The sequence below is a fragment of the Oncorhynchus tshawytscha genome, linkage group LG12 (assembly GCF_018296145.1).
Source record: "Oncorhynchus tshawytscha isolate Ot180627B linkage group LG12, Otsh_v2.0, whole genome shotgun sequence".
NCBI lineage: Eukaryota > Metazoa > Chordata > Actinopteri > Salmoniformes > Salmonidae > Oncorhynchus > Oncorhynchus tshawytscha.
The window spans coordinates 30,614,600-30,641,465 of record NC_056440.1 but is presented as its reverse complement, the minus strand read 5'-3'; the positions used below and the strand labels follow the sequence as shown (position 1 = coordinate 30,641,465).

General features: G+C 43.9%; 1 protein-coding gene across 1 annotated transcript in view; it reads left to right on the top strand.

Annotated features, from left to right (window-relative positions):
- Positions 1-358: 358 nt before the first annotated feature.
- Positions 359-26,866, top strand: part of LOC112264083 (anthrax toxin receptor 1) — a 49,269-nt gene continuing 22,761 nt past the window's right edge. The window contains exons 1-10 of the mRNA XM_042331580.1: positions 359-904; positions 16,798-16,869; positions 18,616-18,687; positions 19,671-19,752; positions 19,929-19,962; positions 20,117-20,196; positions 20,983-21,051; positions 21,185-21,265; positions 24,043-24,103; positions 24,746-24,844. Of these exons, the coding sequence (XP_042187514.1) occupies positions 744-904; positions 16,798-16,869; positions 18,616-18,687; positions 19,671-19,752; positions 19,929-19,962; positions 20,117-20,196; positions 20,983-21,051; positions 21,185-21,265; positions 24,043-24,103; positions 24,746-24,844 (811 nt within the window). The 5' untranslated portion in view covers positions 359-743. The remainder of the gene's footprint in view (positions 905-16,797; positions 16,870-18,615; positions 18,688-19,670; positions 19,753-19,928; positions 19,963-20,116; positions 20,197-20,982; positions 21,052-21,184; positions 21,266-24,042; positions 24,104-24,745; positions 24,845-26,866) is intronic.

Here is a 26,866-nt window from a genome sequence, read left to right as displayed (position 1 = left end):
TATTGACTGTATGTTTGTTTTACTCCATGTGTAACTCTGTGTCGTTGTATGTGTCGAACAGCTTTGTTTTATCTTGGCCAGGTCGCAATTGTAAATGAGAACTTGTCCTCATCTTGCCTACCTGGTTAAATAAAGGTGAAATGAAAAAAAAAACACAAATTGTATGTAGGCATGGTTGATAAAGGAGGCCCCAGATAAGCTCCTGAATAAGAACATTGTCACCACCGATTTTAACCAGTAGATGGCAGTAGAGGTGGAGTTTGTCTTTCTCACTTGTTTTAATACCCTCTTCAAAAAAATGAAAAAGAGAGTCAGAGTTTTGGAAAGGGACTGACTGACTGACTGACTGTAAGTTAGACACAATTACATCGTTTTCTGTGGAGCTGCCTGGAATGCACTTACTTTGTAGCTATTTTCTTACTGTTGGGAAGTAGGACAAAGGAAGACCAGGAGTTTGCTGTTATGTGGCTCAGTGCATGTAGCCTGTGCTTGCTTGTCTCTTACCCAGTTATTAGAGCTTCCTGACTCAGTTGAGACGGACTAGATTCATAGCATCAGTGCATTCTCTGCCTTCCACTGCACCCTTTCAGATAACTTATTTTCAATGCTGAAGAATACTGGATCAATATACAGAAATAAGGAATAGTTTTTTTTTTGTACAAAGGAAAGGTTTTTCTCCACCTGTTTTCCAAAGTGGTTTTATTCTTCCTTTTATGTGAAATAGGCTCCTCCAAACTGGAATAATGTCTTTATATGGGTGCAGAGGCTCCTGGTTACCAGTGCTGCTTGGTGTTGTGAGTGTGCTGGTGGTGCTGACAGCTGGTAATGCTGGGCACAACCAGGACAGGGGGGAGACTGGACCATCCTGCTTCGGGAGCTTTGACCTCTACTTTGTCCTGGACAAGTGAGTTTGTCATTCATCATTCTCTTTCCACCTTATCTCTCCACTGCTTGTCATACACTATTGGGGGCAGAGTTCATAACTGTGTGTACAATGTACTATCAGTTGGTGAGAGAGCGACTCAAATATCACATTCATTTGTACATATTCACTGTATAACAACAGTGGTCACCAACCGGTCGATCTTCAAGACAATACACCCATGTGTAACTCTGTGTTGTTTTTGTCGCACTGCTTTGCTTTATCTTGGCCAGGTCGCAGTTGTCAATGAGAACTTGTTCTCAACTGGCCTACCTGGTTAAATAAAGGTGAAATAAAAATAAATTAAAACTTTCCTAGTTGACCACCAAACATTTCTGTAGAAAAGCCAATGATACAGGCTTGCTCTTTTTCGTGTGGCGCTGTTGGTGGAAGGTGTACTTAATTCATAAGCCCTGCACACCAGGTAGGCATAGACTACCACAGTATGAGTCATAATACCCATAAAACCTAGCGGTCAAACAGGGAAATGTTTCCAATAATTTTTTCCACAGGGGATTTTAGAAACACTTAAAATAAGGCCTGTGTTTCATGTAGGCTTATCCTGGCATGACGTTTTGATAAGCGTGTAAGTCTCTTTAGAACAATGTGACCGTGAGAGGCTGAGACTAATGCTGTGTTCAATTGGAAACCTCATACTTCCGACATATGACTGGGGAAAATCATTTTGAACGGTCATCCAACTCGGAATTCCAAGTCGGAAACTCGGGCATCTTTCTAGAACTCCGACTTCACTACCTGAAGATCACTGACGTCATGATTTGTCCTGGTTCCCAGTTGCCTTGAAAGCACTATGACAGATGCAGGTACCATTAATCCAGTAAAATAAAACAACTAATTATTTACATTTATGCTCAGCTGTGCCTTGCAAGTGCTACACCTGATCTAATTTATCAAAGCTCGAATTTGAAATATAATATGGTCTGAGAAGAACAATATTGGCAGGCCAGGTATATAGCCAACATGCTGTGATAATGTATTAGTCCTGCTGCACAAATCAAGATCTTTATAGAACTGTTTTTATTAGGTTAATGTTACATTTTTTAAGTCATGTTTAAAATAAAAATCATAATCTGAGTGGTACATATTGACTTGCATTTTGACTGAGAAAGTGATCTTGACTCAAAGGTTGGTGACCACTGGTGTACATGAATCTTGGCAAAGTCCGTTCCTGTTTGGTCACGTTTCTGTGTGTCAAACAAAAACACCCTAATTATAGGTTGACAATAGAGCCTCCCACAATGCAATCTATGGCTGCGGGATGAAGTTGGTAAAGAGCAACTGCAGAAACTTGCAGTCGACTGCAGTCAAAATGACATTTGATCACGTGGTTTTTGTAAAGTTTATGCAGTAGTCATGTAGGCGCAAAACGGACAATTTTATCCCCATAATGTAGCACACTTTGGAAGGCTTGACAGAAGTGACCCAAATGTTGTCATACTTGGCAGGATCGGACTATCGCATTGGGGCCCCGGGACACCGAGGGGGGGCGGCTAACTTACAGCATTTGTCATGAGGCTAAGGTTAAAATGTTGCAGTTTTAAGCTAATTTGCTGCAATTCTACACTTTTTGTCATGGGGCAGAGATTTTGTTGTTGTTGCTGTTTTATAGCTCATCTCATGCTTTTGTTGACATTTTGCCATGAGGCTGAGAAACATCTTTGCAGTTTTAAAGCTAATTTATTGCTATTCAACACATTTTACCATGTGGCTGAGAGAAAATGTTGCAGTTTTAAAGAACATTTGCTCAAATTCTACACATTTTGATATATGGGGGGCCCCCCCCCAACATATTGTGTGGGGGTTTGGGATCCCAGGGCATGTGCCCTGCATGCCCGTTTGGTAGTCAGGCCTTGATAGGTTGACATGTTCAGCAATGTTATTGTTATTATCAAGACCTCTGGTGAAACCATTTCTATTTTGACTTAGAATATGTGGACAATTTCAAATAACTGGGTGTCTGGTTAGACTGTAAACTCTCCTTCCAGACTCACATTAAGCATCTCCAATCCAAAATTAAATCTAGAATCGGCTTCCTACATCGCAACAAAGCATCCTTCACTCATGCTGCCAAACATACCCTCGTAAAACTGACCATCCTACCGATCCTCGACTTCGGTGATGTCATCTATAAAATAGCCTCCAACACTCTACTCAACAAACTGGATGCAGTCTATCACAGTGCCATCCGTTTTGTCACCAAAGCCCCATACACTACCCACCATTGTGACTTGTACGCTCTCGTTGGCTGGCCCTCGCTTCATACTCGTCGCCAAACCCACTGGCTACAGGTTATCTACAAGTCTCTGCTAGGTAAAGCCCCGCCTTATCTCAGCTCACTGGTCACCATAGCAGCACCCACTCGTAGCACCCACTCGTAGCACGCGCTCCAGCAGGTATATCTCACTGGTCACCCCCAAAGCCAATTCCTCCTTTGGTCATCTTTCCTTCCAGTTCTCTGCTGCCCATGACTGGAACGAATTGCAAAAATCTCTGAAGCTGGAGACTCACATCTCCCTCACTAGCTTTAAGCACCAGCTGTCAGAGCAGTTTACAGATCACTGCACCTGTACTTAGGCTATCTGTAAACAGCCCATCTATCTACCTACCTCATCCCCATACTGGTATTTATTTATTTATTTTGCTCCTTTGCACCCCAGTATCTTGACCTGCACATTCATCTTCTGCCAATCTACCATTCCAGTGTTTAATTGCTATATTGTAATTACTTCGCCACCATGGCCTATTTATTTCCCTAACTTACCTCATTTGCCATCACTGTATGTAGACTTTTTGTTTTCTTTTGTTCTACTGTATTATTGACTGTGTTTTGTTTATTCCATGTGTAACTCTGTTGTTGTTGTATGTGTCGAATTGCTACGCTTTATCTTGGACAGGTCGCAGTTGCAAAGGAGAACTTGTTCTCAACTAGCCTACCTGGTTAAATAAAGGTGAAATAAATAAAAAATAAATGCCCAAAATGTTTTATTTTGCTTTATGCTGGCAAAAAATTGTGAAGTGTTTTCTCAATGTCTGTTTATTTGATAATTGTAATCTGATATAACCTCATTGCTATATTTGTGTACTTTATACCATGTTGAAGGCATTCTGACTGCAAAAAAATATATAACCTAATGTGGAAAATATATATTTTTATTTCCAACAAAACCTGCATCTTACAAAACATATGTGGTATTTACTTCCCCTGAGGGGCATTGATCAAGCATTGGGACAATTCTGAAGATGATATCCCCATAATGCAACACACTTTAGAAGGCGGTGACATGAGCCTCTTTAAAACTCTTCACAAAAGCAGTGTTTACATGTCCGCTGCTTTCTTGAGTTACATACAGTGAATTCTAAAAGTATTCAGACCACATTTTGTTACGTTACAGCCTTATTCTAAAATTGATGAGGAAATGTGTTATTTAATCCATCTACTCACAATATCCCATAACAACAAAGTGAAAAAACAGAAATACCTTATTTCCGTAAGTATTCAGACCCTTTGCTATGGAACTCGAAATTGAGCTCAGGTGCATCCTGTTTCCATTGATCATCCTTGAGATGTTACTACAACTTGATTGGCGTCCATCTGTGGTAAATTCAATTGACTGCACATGATTTGGAAAGGCACACACCTGTCTATATAAGGTCCCACAGTTGAAAGTGCATAATCAGAGCAAAAACCAAGCCATGAGGTTGAAGGAATTGTCAGTAGAGCTCCGAGACAGGATTGTGTCGATGCACAGATCTGGGGAAGGGTACCAAAAAATGTCTGCAGCATTGCAGCTCCCCAAGAACACAGTGGCCTCCATCGTTGTTAAATGGAAGTAGTTTGGAACCACCAAGACTCGTGCTAGAGCTGGCCGCCTAGCCAAACTGAGCAATCAGGGTAGAAGGGCCTTGATTTGGGTGGTGACCAATAACCCGATGGTCACTCTGACAGAGCGCCACAATTCCTCTGTGGAGATGGTTGTCCTTCTGGAAGGTTCTCCCATCTCTGCAGCACTCCACCAATCAGGCGTTTATGGTAGAGTTGCCAGACGGAAGCCACTCCTCAGTAAAAGGCGCATGACAGCCTGCTTTGAGTTTGCCAAAAGGCACCTAAAGGACTCAGACCATGAGAAACAAGATTCACTGTTCTGATTGAACTCTTTGGCCTGAATGCCAAGCGTCACGTCTGGTGGAAACCTGGCACCATCCCTATGGTGAGAGATGGTGGTGGCAGCATCATGCTGTGGGGATGTTTTTCAGCGGCAGGGACTCGGAGACTAGTTGGGAAAGATGAATGGCGCAAAGTACAGAGAGATCCTTCATGAAAACCTACTCCAGATCGCTCAGGACTTCAGACTGAGTTGAAGGTTCACCTTCCAATAGGACAACAACCCTAAGCACACAGCCAAGACAACGCAGGAGTGGCTTCAGGATAAGTCACTGATTGATTGTCTTTGAGTGGCCCAGCCAGAGCCCGGACTTGAACCCGATCGAACATCTCTGGAGAGACCTGGAAATAGCTGTGCAGTGATGATCCCCATCCAAGCTGACAGAGCTTGAGAGGATCTGCTGAGAAGAATGGGAGAAACTCCCCAAAAGCAGGTGTGCCAAGCTTGTAGGCTGTAATTGGTGTCAACGGTGCTTCAACAAAGTACTGAATAAAGGGTCTGAATACTTATGGAAATTTTCATTTTTTTAAAATAAATTTGCCAAAAATTGTAAACTGTATTTGTTTTGTCATCATGAGGTATTGTGTGTAGATTGATGGGGGAAAACTATTTAATCCATTTCAGAATTAGGCTGGCACAAAATGTGGAACAAGTCAAGGGGCCTGAATATTTTACAAATGAACTGTAGATTTCCAAACCCGTGTTTATCTCTGTGTGACTAACATGTGGACAAATCAATCCTGCGTGCAACTAACTAGCTTGCTGATTCTTGCATGTTTTCCTTTTCACTCAGCCATGTTGTTGGCATTGGACTGTTTCAGACTGGTACCGTCTGTTTCATGGAGCTGCCCCAGTTTTTAGCATTTCAACCACAACCAATAATATCTCATTTATGCCACCCTATGATATTCTCAGATGTATTTCTACTGTAGGTAGCCTTTCTCTGTCACTTCTGCACTAGTTCTCCGTAGTGTTAGTTCACCCAAATTCCTTCCTTATCCTCCATCAAAAGGGCCTAATTATTGTGAGCAAAGGCAAATCAAATCAGTTTGAGTCACATGCACAGGGTCGCAGATGTAATTGCAGGGTACAGCGAAATTCTTATGCTCCAACAATGCAGGTCAGAGAAGTGAGTGAAACATTAATACCAAGTAAAATAATAGAAAAAGGCATGTGTGTATGTATCTCTATCCAGGCTATATCACATCCAGTTGTGATTGGGAGTCCCATAGGGCGGCGCACAATTGGCCCAGCGTTGTCCGGGTTTGGTCGGGATAGGCAGTCGTTGTAAATAGGAATTTGTTCTTAACTGACTTGCCTAGTTAAATAAAGGTAAAAAGTGAAGTGTTGGTGCCATGTTTCATAAGCTGAAGTAAAAGATTCCAGATGTTTTCCAGACGCACAAAAGCTTATTTTTCTCCAATGTTGTGCAAAAATGTGTTTGCATCCCTGTTAGTGAGCATTTGTCCTTTTCCAAGATAATCCATCCACCTGACAGGTGTGGCATATCAAGGGCCGATTAAACAGCATGATCATTACACAGGTGCACCTTGTGCCGGGGACAATGAAAGGCCACTCAAATGTGCAGTTTTGTCACACAGCACAATGCCACAGTTTTGAGGGAGCGTGCAATTGGCATGCTGACTGCAGGAATGTCCACCAGAGCTGTTGCCAGATAATTGAATGTTCCTTTCTCTACCATAAGCCACCTCCAAAGACATTTGAGAGAATTTGGCAGTGCGTCCAACCGGCCTCACAACAGCAGACCACATGTAACCACGCCAGCCCAGGACCTCCACATCTGGCTCTTTCACCAGCCACCCGGACAGCTGATGAAACCCCAGTGGGCTCTCGCAGGCCTACCCATGGCTGCGCTCCTGCCCAGTCATGTGAAATCCGTAGGTTAGGGCCTAATGAAGTCATTTAAATTGACTGATTTGCTTATATGAACTGTAACGCAGTCAAATCTTGAAATTGTTGCATTTTATATTTTTGTTCAGTGTGTGTGTGTGTATTTATTTATAACTAGTTTTAAATTCTATACAGTTGTTGCAGTTAAGTGGCAACTTGTGTAAATAAGGCTATTTGTCCATAGTGTGAGATTTACAAGGATAAATGTCCATTAGGGGGTAAGGGGGGGTAGAAGCTATTGGGCAGTTTATTTCTACCATGATGCTCCTATATTGTCTGTGTGATGAAAGCGGTGAGAACAGGCTGTGGCTCGAGTGGCTGAGGTCCCTGATGATTTTATTGGTCTTCCTGTGACACCTGATGTTGTAGGTGTCCAGGAGGGCAGATGGTGTGCGACATCTGTAGAACCTTGTGGTCAGGAGCCATACCAGGCTGATGCAGCCCAACAGTGCGATCTCGATGGTGCACCTGTCCAACACTATGAGAGCCCTCGGGAACAGGCCGAATTTCATAAACCTCCTGCTTTCTTCACCACGGCGTCTTTGTGGTTTGACCATTTCAGCTCCTCTGAGATGTGGACACAGAGAAACTTTAAAAGTTTCTGACCGTCTCCACGGCAGCCCCGTTGATGGGGGTGTGCCTAGCTTGGTTCCTCCTGAAGTCCACAATCGGCTCCTTTGATTTGCTTACTTTGAGGGAGAAGTTGTTTACCTTGCACCACACCATCAGAGTGCCTACCTCATCTCTGTAGGCCGTCTCGTCGTTGTTGCTAATCATGCCTACTACTGTCGTGTCATCAGCGATTTTGATGGAATTGGAACTGTACCCCCGTGTTGAGGGTCAGTGTGGAGGAGGTGATGTTACCTACCTTCACCACCTGGGGGTGGCCGTCAGGAAGTTTAGGACCCAGTTCTATATGGAGGAGTTAAGTCCCAGGGCCGAGAGCTTTGTGGTGAGCTTAGAGAGTACTGTGGTATTGAAGACCAAGCTGTAGTCCATTTCAAGCATCTTCACATGTGCATTCCCCTTTTCCAGGTGGGTGAGGGCAGTGGATCTTTTGGGGCATATCTAATAGGGTAAAATAGAGCCTCTTCTGGTTTTAATAGATATTGCTACCCTCTGAACTCCAATACTTTCAAATGACAACACTCATTATTGCCTGCATGATTATTTGTCTAATGTGGGTGAGCAGGCTTCAGCCTCTATCATTTGGGTCTGCCTTTTCCTCTCCTCCATTGTTTAGTCTCTTACTCGTGGATGAAGATTGTTTTTTTTTCTCGTTTGCCCTACATCAAAATGCCAACTCCAGGCAGACATCTCTGTGGTGGCATAACATTCTAGCTAAGTGGAAATTCAGGCAGACATCTTGAATTGTAAGATTCAAAAGACTGATGTAGGGAGTATGATGAACATACTGCTGCGTGTGTGCACAATGTTTTGCTAACAGAAAATGCATAAAAAAGGAGAATGTTAGACACCAGGAGGTTGGTGGCCCCTTAATTGGGGAGGGTGGGCTCGTGGTAATGGCTGGAGTGGAATAGGTGGAATGCTATCAAATACATCAAACACATTCCATTTGCTCCGTTCCAGCCATTATTTTGAACTGTCTCCTCTGATTCTGCATTATATGTAGTATTTTATTTTTTATTAGGATCTCCATTCGCTGAGGTGGAAGTGTTCCAAGTGGTCATTCATGGGTCTATGTAGTCATTCTCTGGTTGCTTTCCTCTACCTCTCTTTGATTGAACTGATATCCTTTTTACCATAACTGTCCTTCTGTATTCTCTGTCTGATCATCACTCCTCTCTGTATCAACTCCTCTGTGTGTCTGCAGAACCCTTTCTCCACTAGGTCCAGATGTTCCAATGTTTCAGCCTTTTGGCTGCGCTGTCTGTGCTGGGACTCGTATCCTGGTAACAATGGATAAAGAGGTGTTTTGAGAAATGCTCCGAGAGGGAGAAAGAAGAGGACAGTGAAATAAGAGGATGGGAGTAAAGACAGGAATTAAAAGAATGACACACAGAAAGAAAGACCAAGTCATATGGCCGGTCAACCTACTGTTAACAACATTTAATTGTAAGAAACCATTATCAAGGTTAGAGTTCAGTGATTTTTGAACTGTTGAAAAGTGACAGCCCAAGTATAAATACCGTAAAGTACATACACTCATGAGTAAAAAAAAATGTTTTGAGCAAAATAGTGTTTAAAAAATACATTTTTTTAGACACAACTGAAAACTTCAAGGAGTAGGGCATTCAATGAGTTGGTCTGATGGGTAGTTGTGGTGTCATCGGCCTCCCCCTCCATTGTGGAGCAAAAGAGGACAGACCCCCCCCCTACTTGTGATGTCATGACTTACCTGGACCACCTATTGAGATGTGCCTTTTGTTAACTAAATCAGGTGTTAAATTAGGTAAGAAGGAGACTGGAGTGAGTTAACAAAACATAATCATCAAATAAGGACAAGGAGATTTAAACCACAAAAATCTGTAATGAATCGGTCAGCTATGCATACGTAGTGATGTTGAGTACGGTACTACAGCCCCGTTAGACTGGCCTAATTCAAATACATAACTCAGGCATATAGGCATAATGACTGATAATTTACCTGACTCTAGTAACACATAATGGCTGATCATTTACTTGACTCCAATAAGACGGAGATCATTACTGGGGCTGCATTATAAACACATTGACAGTAATCTGAGAAGAAGGATTTCACTGATCTGCATCAGCATGAGATCATTAGTGCAGTCCAAAGATGGCAACTATCTAATCAATCAGAGTTATAGGCTACGTTGTTGCTTTCCAACCAAGGTGTTTGCGTGTTCTAATAGAATGGGTGCTTCCGAAGCAATACCCTCATTTTCGGGAAAGAAGAGGCATACAGGAGTGTTGCCACAGTACACACCGGCAGGTAAAGACTACATTACTACATACTACAGCCAAGATTAATATATCGTCGAACTGTAATGGTTGGATGGGATAAAAAAAAAAATATTTCACCTTTATTTAACCAGGTAGGCCAGTTGAGAACAAGTTCTCATTTACAACTGCGACCTGGCCAAGATAAAGCAAAGCAGTGCGACACAAACAACACAGAGTTACATATGGAATAAACAAACGTACAGTCAATAACACAATCGGAATCTATATACAGTTGTGTGCAAATAAGATGAGATTAGGGAGGTAAGGCAATAAATAGGCCGTAGTGGCGAAGTAATTACAATTTAGCAATTAAACACTGGAGTGATAAATGTGCAGAATATGAATGTGCAAGTAGAGATACTGGGGTGCAAAGGAGCAAAAATAAATAACAATATGGGGATGAGGTTGTTGGATGGGCTAATTACAGATAGGTTATATACAGGTGCAGAGATCTGTGAGCTGCTCTGACAGCTGATGCTTAAAGTTAGTGAGGGAGTCTCCAGCTTCAGTGATAATTTTTTAAAATATATATATTTTTTAATTAGTTCCAGTTATTGGCAGCAGAGAACTGGAAGGAAAGGCGGTCAAAGGAGGAGTTGGCTTTGGGGGTGACCAGTTAAATATACCTGCTGGAGCTCGTGCTGCTATGGTGACCAGTGAGCTGAGATAAGGCAGGTCTTTACCTAGCAAAGACTTATAAATGAGGTGGAGCCAGTGGGTTTGGCGACGAAAATGAAGTGAGGGCCAGCCAACGAGAGCATACAGGTCGCAGTGGTGGGTAGTAAATGGGGCTTTGGTGACAAAACGTATGGCACTGTGATAGACTGCATCCAATTTGCTGAGTAGAATGTTGGAGGCTATTTTGTAAATGACATCGCTGAAGTCAAGGATCGGTAGGATAGTCAGTTTTACCAGGGTATGTTTGGCAGCATGAGTGAAGGATGCTTTGTTGCAAAATGGGAAGCCAATTCTAGATTTCATTTTGGATTGGAGATGCTTAATGTGAGTCTGGAAGGAGAGTTTACAGTCTAACCAGACACCCAGGTATTTGTAATTGTCCACATATTCTAAGTCAGAACCATCCAGAGCAGTGATGCTGGGCGGGCAGGTGCGGGCAGTGATTGGTTGAAGAGCATGCATTTAGTTTTACTTGCATTTAAGAGCATTTGGATGCCACGGAAGGAGAGGAGGTTAGTTAACAGTGTCCAAAGACGGGCATGAAGTATACAGAATGGTGTCATCTGCGTAGAGGTAGATCAGAGAATCACCAGCTGCAAGAGCGACATCATTGATGTACTGTATACAGAGAAAAGAGTCGGCCAGAGGATTGAACCCTGTGGCACCCCGATAGAGACAGCCAGTCAGCCGGTCCGGACAACAGGCCCTCCGATTTGACACACTGAACTCTGTCTGAGAAGTAGTTGGTGAACCAGGCGAGGCAATCATTTGAGAAACCAAGGCTGTCGAGTCTGCCGATAAGAATGTGGTGATTGACAGAGTCGAAAGCCTTGGCCAGGTCGATTGAATACGGCTGCACAGTATTGTCTTTTATCCATGGCGGTTATGATATCGTTTAGGACCTTGAGCGTGGCTGAGGTGCACCCATGACCAGCTCGGAAACCAGATTGCATAGCGGAGAAGGTACGGTGGGATTCAAAATGGTCGGTGATCTGTTTGTTAACTTGGCTTTCGAAGACTTTAGAAAGGCAGGGTAGAATAGATATAGGTCTGTAACAGTTTGGGTTTAGAGTGTCGCCCCCCTTTGAAGAGTGGTAAGCTGCCGCAGTCATCCCCATCTTTGGGGATCTCAGACGATACGGAAGAGGTTGAACAGGCTATTAATAGGGGTTGCAACAATTGAGGTGGATAATTTTAGAAAGAGAGGGTCCAGATTGTCTAGCCCAGCTAATTTCTAGGTGTCCAGATTTTGCAACTCTTTCAGAACGTCAGCTATCTGGATTTGGGTGAAGGAGAAATTGGGGAAGTTTGTGCAAGTTGCTGTGGGGGTGTAGGGCTGTTGACTGGGGTGTGGGGTGTGGGGATAGCCAGGTGGAAAGAATGGCCAGCCGTAGAGAAATGCTTATTGAAATTCTCAATTATCGTGGATTCATCGGTGGTGACAGTGTTTCCTAGCCCCAGTGCAGTGGGCAGCTGGGTAGGTGCTGTTATTCTCCATGGACTTTACATTGTCCCAGAACCTTTTGGAGTTTGTGCTACAGGATGCAAATTTGAAAAAGCTGTCCTTTGCTTTCCTAACTGCCTGCGTATATTAGTTCCTAACTTCCCTGAGAAGTTGCATATCGCGGGGGCTATTCGATGCTAATGCAGTACACCACAGGATGTTTTTGTGCTGGTCAAGGGCATTCAGGTCTGGAGTGAACCAAGGGCTAAATCTGTTCCTGGTTCCACATTTTTTGAATGGGGCATGCTTATTTAAGATGGTGAGGAAAGCACTTTTAAAGAATAACCAAGCATCCTTTACTGACTTAATGAGGTCAATATCCTTCCAGGATACCAGGTCGATTAGAAAGCCCTGCTCGCAGAAGTGTTTTTAGGGAGTGTTTGACAGTAATGAGGGCTGGTCGTTTGACCGCAGACCCATTACGGACGCAGGCATTGAGGCAGTGATTGCTGGGATCCTGTTTGAAGACAGCAGAGGTGTATTTAGAGGGCAGGTTGGTCAGGATGATATTTATGAGGGTGCTCGTGTTTACAGATTTGGGGTTGTACCTGGTGGGTTCATTGATCATTTGTGTGAGATTTGAGGGCATCTAGCTCAGATTGTAGGACGGCCGGGGTGTTAAGCATAGGATACAGCGTGATGTGCAGAAGAAGTTACACAAAGTCAAGTAAAAAGTCTTGAGTGCAGAAAAAAAGATTGTAGAAAGGTGTGCATCTATTACCTGGCGGCATCTAGCCTAGCGGTTAATACCGTTGGGCCAGTAACCAAAAGGTTACTGGTTTGAATCCCAGAGCCGGCAAGGTGGACAAAATCTGTCATTCTGCCCTTGAGCATGGCAGTTAACCCCCAACAACAACTGCTCCCTCGGCGCCGACGATGCAGACTTCAATTTAAGGCAGACACCTTTCAGTTTAATGCATTCAGTAGTGCAACTTACTACGTATCCCAAATCAAATCAAATCAAATTTTATTTGTCACATACACATGGTTAGCAGATGTTAATGCGAGTGTAGTGAAATGCTTGTGCTTCTAGTTCCGACAATGCAGTAATAACGAGCAAGTAATCTAACTAACAATTCCAAAAAAAACTACTGTCATACACAGTGTAAGGGGATAAAGAATATGTACATAAGGATATATGAATGAGTGATGGTACAGAGCAGCATAGGCAAGATACAGTAGATGATATCGAGTACAGTATATACATATGAGATAAGTATGTAAACCAAGTGGCATAGTTAAAGTGGCTAGTGATACATGTATTACATAAGGATGCAGTCGATGATATAGAGTACAGTATCAACGTATGCATATGAGATGAACAATGTAGGGTAAGTAACATTATATAAGGTAGCATTGTTTAAAGTGGCTAGTGATATATTTACATCATTTCCCATCGATTCCCATGATTAAAGTGGCTGGAGTAGAGTCAGTGTCATTGACAGTGTGTTGGCAGTAGCCACTCAATGTTAGTGGTGGCTGTTTAACAGTCTGATGGCCTTGAGATAGAAGCTGTTTTTCAGTCTCTCTGTCCCAGCTTTGATGCACCTGTACTGACCTCGCCTTCTGGATGGCAGCGGGGTGAACAGGCAGTGGCTCGGGTGGTTGATGTCCTTGATGATCTTTATGGCCTTCCTGTAGCATCGGGTGGTGTAGGTGTCCTGGAGGGCAGGTAGTTTGCCCCCAGTGATGCGTTGTGCAGACCTCACTACCCTCTGGAGAGCCTTACGGTTGAGGGCGGTGCAGTTGCCATACCAGGCGGTGATACAGCCCGCCAGGATGCTCTCGATTGTGCATCTGTAGAAGTTTGTGAGTGCTTTTGGTGACAAGCCGAATTTCTTCAGCCTCCTGAGGTTGAAGAGGCGCTGCTGCGCCTTCCTCACGATGCTGTCTGTGTGAGTGGACCAATTCAGTTTGTCTGTGATGTGTATGCCGAGGAACTTAAAACTTGCTACCCTCTCCACTACTGTTCCATCGATGTGGATGGGGGTGTTCCCTCTGCTGTTTCCTGAAGTCCACAATCATCTCCTTAGTTTTGTTGACGTTGAGTGTGAGGTTATTTTCCTGACACCACACTCCGAGGGCCCTCACCTCCTCCCTGTAGGCCGTCTCGTCGTTGTTGGTAATCAAGCCTACCACTGTTGTGTCGTCCGCAAACTTGATGATTGAGTTGGAGGCGTGCATGGCCACGCAGTCGTGGGTGAACAGGGAGTACAGGAGAGGGCTCAGAACGCACCCTTGTGGGGCCCCAGTGTTGAGGATCAGCGGGGAGGAGATGTTGTTGCCTACCCTCACCACCTGGGGGCGGCCCGTCAGGAAGTCCAGTACCCAGTTGCACAGGGCGGGGTCGAGACCCAGGGTCTCGAGCTTGATGACGAGCTTGGAGGGTACTATGGTGTTGAATGCCGAGCTGTAGTCGATGAACAGCATTCTCACATAGGTATTCCTCTTGTCCAGATGGGTTAGGGCAGTGTGCAGTGTGGTTGAGATTGCATCGTCTGTGGACCTATTTGGGCGGTAAGCAAATTGGAGTGGGTCAAGGGTGTCAGGTAGGGTGGAGGTGATATGGTCCTTGACTAGTCTCTCAAAGCACTTCATGATGACGGATGTGAGTGCTACGGGGCGGTAGTCGTTTAGCTCAGTTACCTTAGCTTTCTTGGGAACAGGAACAATGGTGGCCCTCTTGAAGCATGTGGGAACAGCAGACTGGTATAGGGATTGATTGAATATGTCCGTAAACACACCGGCCAGCTGGTCTGCGCATGCTCTGAGGGCGCGGCTGGGGATGCCGTCTGGGCCTGCAGCCTTGCGAGGGTTAACACGTTTAAATGTCTTACTCACTTCGGCTGCAGTGAAGGAGAGACCGCATGTTTCCGTTGCAGGCCGTGTCAGTGGCACTGTATTGTCCTCAAAGCGGGCAAAAAGTTATTTAGTCTGCCTGGGAGCAAGACATCCTGGTCCGTGACTGGGCTGGGTTTCTTCCTGTAGTCCGTGATTGACTGTAGACCCTGCCACATACCTCTTGTGTCTGAGCCGTTGAATTGAGATTCTACTTTGTCTCTGTACTGGCGCTTAGCTTGTTTGATAGCCTTGCGGAGGGAATAGCTGCACTGTTTGTATTCAGCCATGTTACCAGACACCTTGCCCTGATTAAAAGCAGTGGTTCGTGCCTTCAGTTTCACACGAATGCTGCCATCAATCCACGGTTTCTGGTTAGGGAATGTTTTAATCGTTGCTATGGGAACGACATCTTCAACGCACGTTCTAATGAACTCGCACACCGAATCAGCGTATTCATCAATGTTGTTGTCTGACGCAATACGAAACATCTCCCAGTCCACGTGATGGAAGCAGTCTTGGAGTGTGGAGTCATGGAGTGTGGAGTCAGCTTGGTCGGACCAGCGTTGGACAGACCTCAGCGTGGGAGCTTCTTGTTTTAGTTTCTGTCTGTAGGCAGGGATCAACAAAATGGAGTCGTGGTCAGCTTTTCCGAAAGGGGGGCGGGGCAGGGCCTTATATGCGTCGCGGAAGTTAGAGTAACAATGATCCAGGGTCTTTCCACCCCTGGTTGCGCAATCGATATGCTGATAAAATTTAGGGAGTCTTGTTTTCAGATTAGCCTTGTTAAAATCCCCAGCTACAATGAATGCAGCCTCCGGATAAATCGTTTCCAGTTTGCAGAGAGTTAAATAAAGTTCGTTCAGAGCCATCGATGTGTCTGCTTGGGGGGGGATATATACGGCTGTGATTATAATCGAAGAGAATTCTCTTGGTAGATAATGCGGTCTACATTTGATTGTGAGGAATTCTAAATCAGGTGAACAGAAGGATTTGAGTTCCTGTATGTTTCTTTCATCACACCATGTCACGTTGGCCATAAGACATACGCCCCCGCCCCTCTTCTTACCAGAAAGATGTTTGTTTCTGTCGGCGCGATGCGTGGAGAAACCCGCTGGCTGCACCGCTTCGGATTGCGTCTCTCCAGTTAGCCATGTTTCCGTGAAGCAAAGAACGTTGCAGTCTCTGATGTCCCTCTGGAATGCTACCCTTGCTCGGATTTCATCAACCTTGTTGTCAAGAGACTGGACATTGGCAAGAAGAATGCTAGGGAGTGGTGCACGATGTGCCCGTCTCCGGAGTCTGACCAGAAGACCGCTTCGTTTCCCTCTTTTTCTGAGTCGTTTTTTTTTTGGTTGCTGCATGTGATCCACTCGGTTACACTGGTTGTAAGGCAGAACACAGGATCCGCATCGCAAAAAACATATTCTTGGTCGTACTGATGGTGAGTTGACGCTGATCTTATATTCAGTAGTTCTTGTCGGCTGTATGTAAAGAAACCTAAGATGACCTGGGGTACTAGTGTAAGAAATAACACGTAAAAAAAACAAAAAACTGCATAGTTTCCTAGGAACGCGAAGCGAGGCGGCCATCTCTGTCGGCGCAGGAAGTCCCCTTTCCCCTTTGTGTCAAACAGTCTTTTACTGTGCTATAGGATTCACATAATAGTGAAAATGTTTAAAGCAGATGCTACCTTTCTACAATACAGATAGATGCAGTACACATTGATTCCCCTGACTCTCGTCCCCCATCTGTCAGATAGTCCTTAACCTCTCCACTTCCTCCAGACTGTTTATACAAAACACTCATCAATATGTTATCTCTCTTTACAGATCTGGGAGTGTGCAGCACCACTGGATTGAAATCTATCACTTTGTGGAACATCTGGCTCATAAGTTCATAAGGTGAGAATAATTTGCAAAGACCCTGTAATGTAAAGTTATATAAATGTAATATTAACTAAACTTTCAACTGTTAACCGGCTGGCCATGCCTTCCTCCTGGCTACTCCAACCTCGGCCAACAGTTCCGCCCTCTAATGACTGCCTTGCCTGGTTCACAAACTACTTTGCAGACAGAGTTCAGTGTGTCAAATCGGAGGGCATGTTGTCCGGTCCTCTGGAAGTCTCTATGGGGGTGCCACAGTGTTCAATTCTCGGGCCGACTCTTTTCTCTGTATATATCAATGATGTTGCTCTTGCTGCGGGCGATTCCCTGATCCACCTCTACGCAGGCGACACCATTCTGTTTACTTCCGGCCCTTCCTTGGACACTGTGCTATCTAACCTCCAAACGAGCTTCAACGAGCTTCAACGCCATACAACTGCTCTTAAACGCTAGTAAAACCAAATGCATGCTTTTCAACCGTTCGCTGCCTGCACCCGCACGCCCGACTAGCATCACCACCCTGGATGGTTCCGACCTAGAATATGTGGACATCTATAAGTACCTAGGTGTCTGGCTAGACTGTAAACTCTCCTTCCAGACTCGTATCAAACATCTCCAATCTAAAATCAAATCTAGAGTCGGCTTTCTATTCCGCAACAAAGCCTCCTTCACTCACGCCGCCAAACTTACCCTAGTAAAACTGACTATCCTACCGATCCTCGACTTCGGCGATGTCATCTACAAAATAGCTTCCAATACTCTACTCAGCAAACTGGATGCAGTTTATCACAGTGCCATCCGTTTTGTTACTAAAGCACCTTATACCACCCACCACTGCGACCTGTATGCTCTAGTCGGCTGGCCCTCGCTACATATTCGTCACCAGACCCACTGGCTCCAGATCATCTACAAGTCCATGCTAGGTAAAGCTCCGCCTTATCTCAGTTCACTGGTCACGATGTCAACACCCACCCGTAGCACACGCTCCAGCAGGTGTATCTCACTGATCATCCCTAAAGCCAACACCTCATTTGGCCGCCTTTCGTTCCAGTTCTCTGCTGCCTGTGACTGGAACGAATTGCAAAAATCACTGAAGTTGGAGACTTTTATCTCCCTCACCAACTTCAAACATCTGCTATCTGAGCAGCTAACCGATCACTGCAGCTGTACATAGTCCATCAGTAAATAGCCCACCCAATTTACCTACCTCATACCCATACTGTTTATATTTATTTACTTTTCTGCTCTTTTGCACACCAGTATCTCTACCTGTACATGACCATCTGATCATTTATCACTCCAGTGTTAATCTGCAAAATTGTAATTATTCGCCTACCGCCTCATGCCTTTTGCACACAATGTATATAGACTCCCTTTTTTCTACTGAGTTATTGACTTGTTAATTGTTTACTCCATGTGTAACTCTGTGTTGTCTGTTCACACTGCTATGCTTTATCTTGGCCAGGTCGCAGTTGTAAATGAGAACTTGTTCTCAACTAGCCTACCTGGTTAAATAAAGATGAAAAAAAAAGTGTGTGTGGGTATGCATGTCTACCAGACAAAGATACCAGATTACCCCCCCCACCCCCTTCTATCACTGACTACTAAGAATGTACTTTCAATGCTTGTTATATGTGGTTGTCCCACCTAGCTATCTACAGATGAATGCACTAACTGTAGTCACTCTGGATAAGAGTGTCTGCTATATGACTAAAATGTAAAGAAAGTTAATATACTGTATGAATGTTGTCAATTTCTCTCCAGTCCACAGCTGCGCATGTCCTTCATTGTGTTCTCCACTGAGGGAAGGATTTTGATGCGGCTCACAGAAGACAGGTGAGTGAACAATCTTTCTTTCTTAGGATTTGGGGTATTACCTCTCCACAAGATGTCAGGTATTTTCTGATTCTGAACTGAGTTGATTATCAAGAATCCAGAGAAACATGCAGGATTTAAGGTTAATTGAATTAGAGACATAAGAATCACAGAGAACAATACCCTCACATTGAGTTTGACTGACAATGCTGTCAATTCTTTGGCAAACTGTAAGCTTCAGCATGTGGCTCACAATATATTACATGTCGCATATGGGTCTAATCTTTCCTTAGGTGCATTGTCCACGCAGGCACTGAAACACTTTCAATGTTTATGGTCTTCCTGCTGTCTCATTTCACACAGGACTCATTTCCCCCCCATCTGCTAGACAATGTCCTGTGCCAATAGGACACTCTTAAAACCCGAAGCACACATAAAGCCCCTCACTACTCTCTGAAATGGAATACCACTTCAATAGAGAGATCATGATAGGTCTTTGTTTCTGTGCCTATTGTCTTTGTCACATCATATCTGTCTGTCAGCTTTTAGTTTAGGGAGAAGACTATGCGTTGTACAAGAAATCAGTCAAAAGGAAAATCTGTGAGATTTGAGGGCTCAAAACAACTCACTTGTTGATGATTATGGGTGTGCATGCATGCAGTTCAATGCTGTACTCAATGTTTTTGAGTTTGACATTATGATTTGGTAGTAGGACGTCACACATTTATCATTTTATCACTATGACTCTTATATCAAAACCTAAAGCTACCTCTCATTTGAAGATCTAGGTAATTTAGTTGTAATAGCTTTTTAGCTGCACTTAGATCTATAAGACTGGCCACACTCTGGCTGAATCAACGTTGTTTCCACATTTCAATGAAATGACGTTGAACCAACTTGGAATAGATGTTGAATTGACATCTGTGCCCAGTGGAGGACTTTTGCAGGGTGAGGGGTGAGACATGATGAATATGAACTGCCCTTTTATCTGTTTGCTTGCTCAGGGAGCAGATTCGCAAAGGTCTTGAGGAGCTCCAGAAGGTACTTCCAGGTGGAGACACCTTTATGCACGAGGGCATCCAGAGGGTGAGCTGTCTGCTTTTAGCTGAGCTCTGAGCTGGAATCTATCTCCATTCTGGCTTAAGAACAAAGAACATGGTTTGGAGCCAAAATGGCACCTGTATCAGTATGGAAGAGTTATTGTATTCACAGGATCACTTTAGCCATTGTACTGTTTCAATCCAATTCATATTCTTTTACAGGCCAGTGAGCAGATATATTATGGAAACTCAGAAGGTGTGTAGTTACATTTAATTTTTCAATTGTTTCCTGCTGGAAGTTGTGCATGATATATTAATTTCTCCTGTCTATCTGTTAGTCTGACATTATTATTTGGATAGCGCTGTGGCAGCAATTACATCCTAATCAAAGGTTTTCTGTCTGTTGATAGGATACCGTACTGCCAGTGTCATCATAGCTCTCACAGATGGAGAGTTGCATGAGGACCTCTTCTACTATGCTGAGAGAGAGGTAAACAGTAAATATAGCCAGAGGGAGAAAGACGAGCCCACAAATTGTAAACAGAAGCGGCACTCCTGTTGGCACAGATCAAACAGCAGCACCATATACATCACCTCAGTAGCACTTTGATCCATTATTTTCAGTGAAGGAAAAGGGGGGGCCAACGTTTCTGTCAGATTTATGTCTCCCATCTGCCCATGAATAAAGAAGGCAGAGTCATTCGCCGCACATCTGCACAAGGAACCAATGGTTTAGTTGGGAGTGCAGGTGCAGCAGGCGTGCCAAGCTAGGGCTGTTTAATCAGTTCTGAGCACCCTTGGACACACTTGAGGAAGTGAAGCAGATATGGTATCTTTCGCAGTAGCTTTCAAAATGTTGTGGGGAAATGCCACTTACCATGAACAGGGAGCCTCGGAGCAATAACTTGAAGATTTATGCTGTCACTCATATTGAATAAAATTGTCAGCTCAGCTCTGAAGGGCCTTCTTTCAGATGCTCATGAAATATAACATTTGAATCGTGAGCTCTATTGGCTCTAGCCACTCAAGTGTTTCCATCAGATTTTTTATTATTTTTAGAAACAATATTGAATGTCAGTCAACAAGAACTCAGTGCTGTGTGATCTCTTAACTATTACTAAAATCTATGGCTCAGAGTCACCACAGGTCCAGAGGAGCGATCTGGAGGGTTTTCTGTGGTTGTGTGTTGGTTCATGTTGCGCAATGCAGTGCTTTAATAGATTCCAGGTCTTGACAGTTTTTCTTGTTTTTGCTCTCCTCTGTGAATACCTGACAGGCCAACCGCTCGCGGAGTCTGGGTGCCTCTGTATACTGTGTGGGGGTGAAGGACTTCAATGAGACACAGGTGTGTTGACACGTCTTGCTTCTGTGTGCTCTGATTTGACATCTCACACTGTGTCCCAAACATAAGATGAAAAGGAGGTTGGTGGGTTTGTGAAAGTTCAGCATGAACTGAATGAAACTTTTTTCTTCCTCAGCTGGCAAAGATTGCTGATAGCAAGGACCATGTATTCCCAGTGAACGATGGCTTTGAAGCACTGCAGGGGGTCATTGATTCGGTAAGAGATCTGACTACCAACACATGGAAAGCTAGAGTAATTAAGCAATAAGGCCCGGGGGGGTGTGGTATATGGCCAAAATACCACGGCTAAGGGCTGTGCTTACGCACGACGCAACGCAGATTGCTAGTACACAGCCCTTAGCCGTGGTATATTTGCCATACAGTGGGGCAAAAAAGTATTTAGTCAGCCACCAATTGTGCAAGTTCTCCCACTTAAAAAGATGAGAGAGGCCTGTAATTTTCATCATAGGTACACATCAACTATGACAGACAAAAAGAGAGAAAAAAATCCAGAAAATCTCATTGTAGGATTTTTTATGAATTTATTTGCAAATTATGGTGGAAAATAAGTATTTGGTCACCTACAAACAAGCAAGATTTCTGGCTCTCACAGACCTGTAACTTCTTCTTTAAGAGGCTCCTCTGTCCTCCACTCGTTACCTGTATTAATGGCACCTGTTTGAACTTGTTATCAGTATAAAAGACACCTGTCCACAACCTCAAACAGTCACACTCCGAACTCCACTATGGCCAAGACCAAAGAGCTGTCAAAGGACACCAGAAACAAAATTGTAGAACTGCACCAGGCTGGGAAGACTGAATCTGCAATAGGTAAGCAGCTTGGTTTGAAGAAATCAACTGTGGGAGCAATTATTAGGAAATGGAAGACATACAAGACCACTGATAATCTCCCTCGGTCTGGGGCTCCACGTAAGATCTCACCCTGTGGGGTCAAAATGATCACAAGAACGGTGAGAAAAAATCCCAGAACCACACGGGGGGACCTAGTGAATGACCTGCAGAGAGCTGGGACCAAAGTAACACAGCCTACCATCAGTAACACACTACGCCGCCAGGGACTCAAATCCTGCAGTGCCAGACGTGTCCCCCTGCTTAAGCCAGTACATGTCCAGGCCCGTCTGAAGTTTGCTAGAGAGCATTTGAATGATCCAGAAGAAGATTGGTAGAATGTCATATGGTCAGATGAAACCAAAATAGAACCTTTTGGTAAAAACTCAACTCATCGTGTTTGGAGGACAAAGAATGCTGAGTTGCATCCAAAGAACACCATACCTACTGTGAAGCATGGAGTGGAAACATCATGCTTTGGGGCTGTTTTTCTGCAAAGGGACCAGGACGACTGATCCATGTAAAGGAAAGAATGAATGGGGCCATGTATCGTGAGATTTTGAGTGAAAACCTCCTTCCATCAGCAAGGGCATTGAAGATGAAACGTGGCTGGGTCTTTCAGCATGACAATGATCCCAAACACACCGCTCAGGCAACGAAGGAGTGGCTTTGTAGGAAGCATTTCAAGGTCCTGGAGTGGCCTAGCCAGTCTCCAGATCTCAACCCTATAGAAAATCTTTGGAGGGAGTTGAAAGTCTGTGTTGCCCAGCAACAGCCCCAAAACATCACTGCTCTAGAGGAGATCTGCATGGAGGAATGGGCCAAAATACCAGCAACAGTGTGTGAAAACCTTGTGAAGATTTACAGAAAACGTTTGACCTCTGTCATTGCCAACAAAGGGTATATAATAAAGTATTGAGAAACTTTTGTTATTGACCAAATACTTAATTTCCACCATAATTTGCAAATAAATTCATGAAAAATCCTAGTGTGATTTTCTGGATTTTTTTTCTTCTCATTTTGTCTGTCATAGTTGAAGTGTACCTATGATGAAAATGACAGGCCTCTCTCATCTTTTTAAGTGGAAGGAAAGTTGCACAATTGGTGGCTGATTAAATACTTTTTTGCCCCACTGTATATCACAAACCCCTGAGGTGCTTTATTGCTATTCTAAACTGGCTACCAATGTAATTGGAGCAGTAAAAATAAATGTTTTGTCATACCCGTGGTATACGGTCTGATATACCACAGCTTTCAACCAATCAGCATTCAGGGTTCAAACCACCCAGTTTATAACAGCATTTTTAATATGCACACTGGTTTTTGATAATTATACCTGTTCTAGGAGGTCAGAGGAAATGGTTCCACATGGAACTCATATCCTCACTGCAGTACATCTCTCTCAATCCATTAACACATTACTCAAATAGGAAACGAGGGAAAATAGGACAAATGAAAACACTAAACAGATATTCTGGCCATCAAGACTCACCAGGAACAACATTCCAGGAAAACATGCTGTGACTTCCCAGCTTTTGATCCAAGCTCTTACCAAATAGGATCAGTGAATGAATTGATTGTATCTTCTAGCTTCCACCTCAAAGGAATGAACTTATATTGTTGTATCCACTCGGCCGATTGAAAAAGCGAACGGATGAAAGTAAAGGAGAGTCGTGGTGGAGAGGCCACTGTCTTCCGGGCACTGAGTTTCTCTAGCAGAGATAGGGGTCAGACCAGTTGACTGTCATCTGGATCCCATTAACAGCATGCTGAAAGCTCTTGGCTCAGAGTCGAGGAAGAAGGGTAGCATATTGTAAGTCAGTCTGATCTTCAGGAATACAACACATACTTTCCCTGGACAGTGGGGGTATAGAGAGAGATATACACCCAGAGCACAAGGACCGCGAGGAGCACAGAGATGAGAACAGGAGACATCAAGCAGATCATAGTATCGAGGTGCACTGGTACACACTGTTACTGTAATTGACAGGAAAAGGAGTATAGGGATTATATTGTAAACCAATACTCTCAACAAATAAACACACAACCTTCTGTAACAAGTGTGAGATACTGTGAGAATGTCTAGACCTTGGTCCCATACCCCCCCTGTCTCCCTCCTTCTCACCTGTCACCTCCCTCCCTCAGATATTAAAGAAGTCCTGTATTGAGATCCTGGCGGCTGAGCCCTCCAGTATCTGTGCAGGAGGTAAGTTTATAGACCTTCGGCCCAACCCATTTATCCTCTCTGGTCTCTCAGGTCTTCACTAAATCATACATTTAAAGGCCCCCCTCATTGGAGCTCACAACAGGAAGAGAAGAAAAATCTACCTTGGCAGGGGCAGGAGCCTGGTGTGCAGTATATACAGTATCTCCTACACACAGTAGCAGCAACTTCATTTGTCATGAACGATTCAACCCAGGCCTGGTCTCAACTCCATTTAACTACTGTACTAAGGACACAAATCATAGCTGTCTTTTTCCGCTGTGTAATGCTGCTCAGTCATTATCCATTCTACAGTCTTACAACCCACCACTTTCCCCACTGTAAAGATAAGTATTTACGCTTCATGTTTTCTGGGTTCTGTGGTATTGGCTCCAGAGAGCCACTATATATCCACATGTCTGAACAACTGCAGTTGAAGTTTCATTGACCGCAAGATCTCAATTATCCAGGCATCCAGAGAAATACTTTATTTTCAACAACTACTATGGTCAGGGCAGTTTGTTGGCAGAATGTAACCAGAGTGTGAGATGCTGAGATGATAGACTCAGATGTTAGCCTGAACAGCTACAGTATTACATGTGGTGGGACAAATTCAGTCACTGTGCTCCTCTCTTCTCCCTCCAGAAACGTTCCAGGTGGTGGTGAGAGGAAACGGCTTCCTCCATGCTCGGAATGTCCATAAGGTCCTGTGCAGTTTCCGAATCAACGACACACTCACCAAGAGTAAGTGGAATACGAACTGAAAGTAAATAGACAATGGTGCTCTTTTCTGTTTCAATGGCTTGTTCATAATGCGTACGTCATTTGCTAATCATGTAATAACAAACACAAAGACGCCATTCCTGCAGCTGCAAACTGCTCAATCAGGACACGGTAAAAAGTCAATGTTTACCAATTGATGTCTCACAGTGCTTCCCAAAAGTGCTCTTCAGGAGTGCAGTCAGCAGAGGTTCTCTATGCCCAAACAAGTGCTCATGCCATTTGTTCCTGGTATTACTGGTTTGTGTCTTTTGAAGGGTACATTGTGCTTTAATGGCCTGGGACTGTGCCAGAGCCAGAAGATCAAGGGAAAACAGTGCCACACAGAAGTTAGTGAGGGGGAAAGTCCTAGAGGCACATCCAAGTTCCCCTGTGATCATTAGATGTGGCCTAATGGATGTGTGAGACCAGCCCCCTCTGATGCATGCCAACATGTAGCTGTCGGAGGCCATGCTCTAATAGAAAATAGCCAGCGCTGATGCATAAGCAAGTCTGGAGTCTGGGCCTGAAGGGAAGAGAAGAATAGGATGCCTAGGCTGGAAGAGGTTTTACCCTCTATGTCAGAACAGGGTCTGGAGAAAAGACACAGGCACCAAGTTGATGTCCGTTCTAAAGTAAGTTATTGGCCTTCATTCAGAAGGTCTGAATTGCAATGAAGGATTTCATCCTTGGAATTTGATAGCAGATCAAAGTGCAGTCTTCAGCGCCGTTCAATATTACGGTTGAATAACTTTTACAGTATGGTGCTGCTTAGCATGAATGACCTAGGGACTGCTAACACATTTCTCCTACTCTGAAGTAGAGTGATGAAGAGACTGGTTTACGGTGACCCAGAATGTTAATTGTTTGTATGTAGTTAAACGCACAACTCCCCACAAACAAGTGGAAGACATGGAAACGATTTAGGAAAAAAGGATAGACAGCTGTGTACCAACTGTCCAGTAGAGCATGTTTAGCCCTAAACCGTTTAGTCATTTCAGACACAACAGGGGCCACCTATAAATCGCTATTGGATTATTGTTTCCTGTGGTTGAGTGTCATATGACTGATTCACCTTGCCCCATGGTGGGCTCCTGTAATCTGCAGAACCCCTAACCACCACAAACACCATCATAGCCTCTCCATAACCTACAAAAGTTTTGGGACCTCGTAGGAAAGGAGCAATGTGTAGCTACATGTGTTCAGCAGCTGAATGGATGTCTCCAGAAACCAGCAGGAGCAAATATAGGCCCTCTGAGCTTTGGCAGTGAAGACACGTCATGGATATTCTTTCCTCTCGGTGACAATGTTGCCCTGATGGCTAGTGAGCAGCAGCATTGAGATATGTGAAGAATAAGAATCCACACCTAGTGACGTGATAAAAAGAGGTGGATTAGGAAAAAGTCATTTTTATTGAGATTGCATAGTCCTCCAGAAATCTGTGTTGAATGACAGCAAGATTTATTTCACAGCCACATTATGGTATTAGCTATGTCCAGTTGTTGTATTGTCCCAGTATTAGTTGAATAACATTTTGAGATCATCTCACTGAGTGGCTAGTTACTGATCAGCACAGACTGTAATTTTTTGAGTAAGATTAAACTGTGAGCATATCTACACTCAGCAGTAAAGCATGACCTTTTCTCATGTGCACAGAGTAAACCGTTTAATAAAGTGTAAGATGAAGCAAAGCTGTTGGCCAGTATCTAGATCCCTACACTCTCTTAGGGGAAAGAAAAAGAGTTCCAAAAACATTCTTCAGCTGTCCCCATTGGAGAACCCTTTTTGATTCCAGGTAGAACCCTTTTGGGTTCCATATAGAACCCTCTGTGGAAAGGGTTCTACAGTGCATTCGGAAAGTATTGACACCTTTACTTTTTCCACATTTTGTTACGTTACAGCCTCATTCTAAAATGGATTAAATTATTTATTTTTCTCATCAATCTACACACAATACCCCATAATGACAGTGAAAACATTTGTTAATTTGTATTTTATTGAGCACAA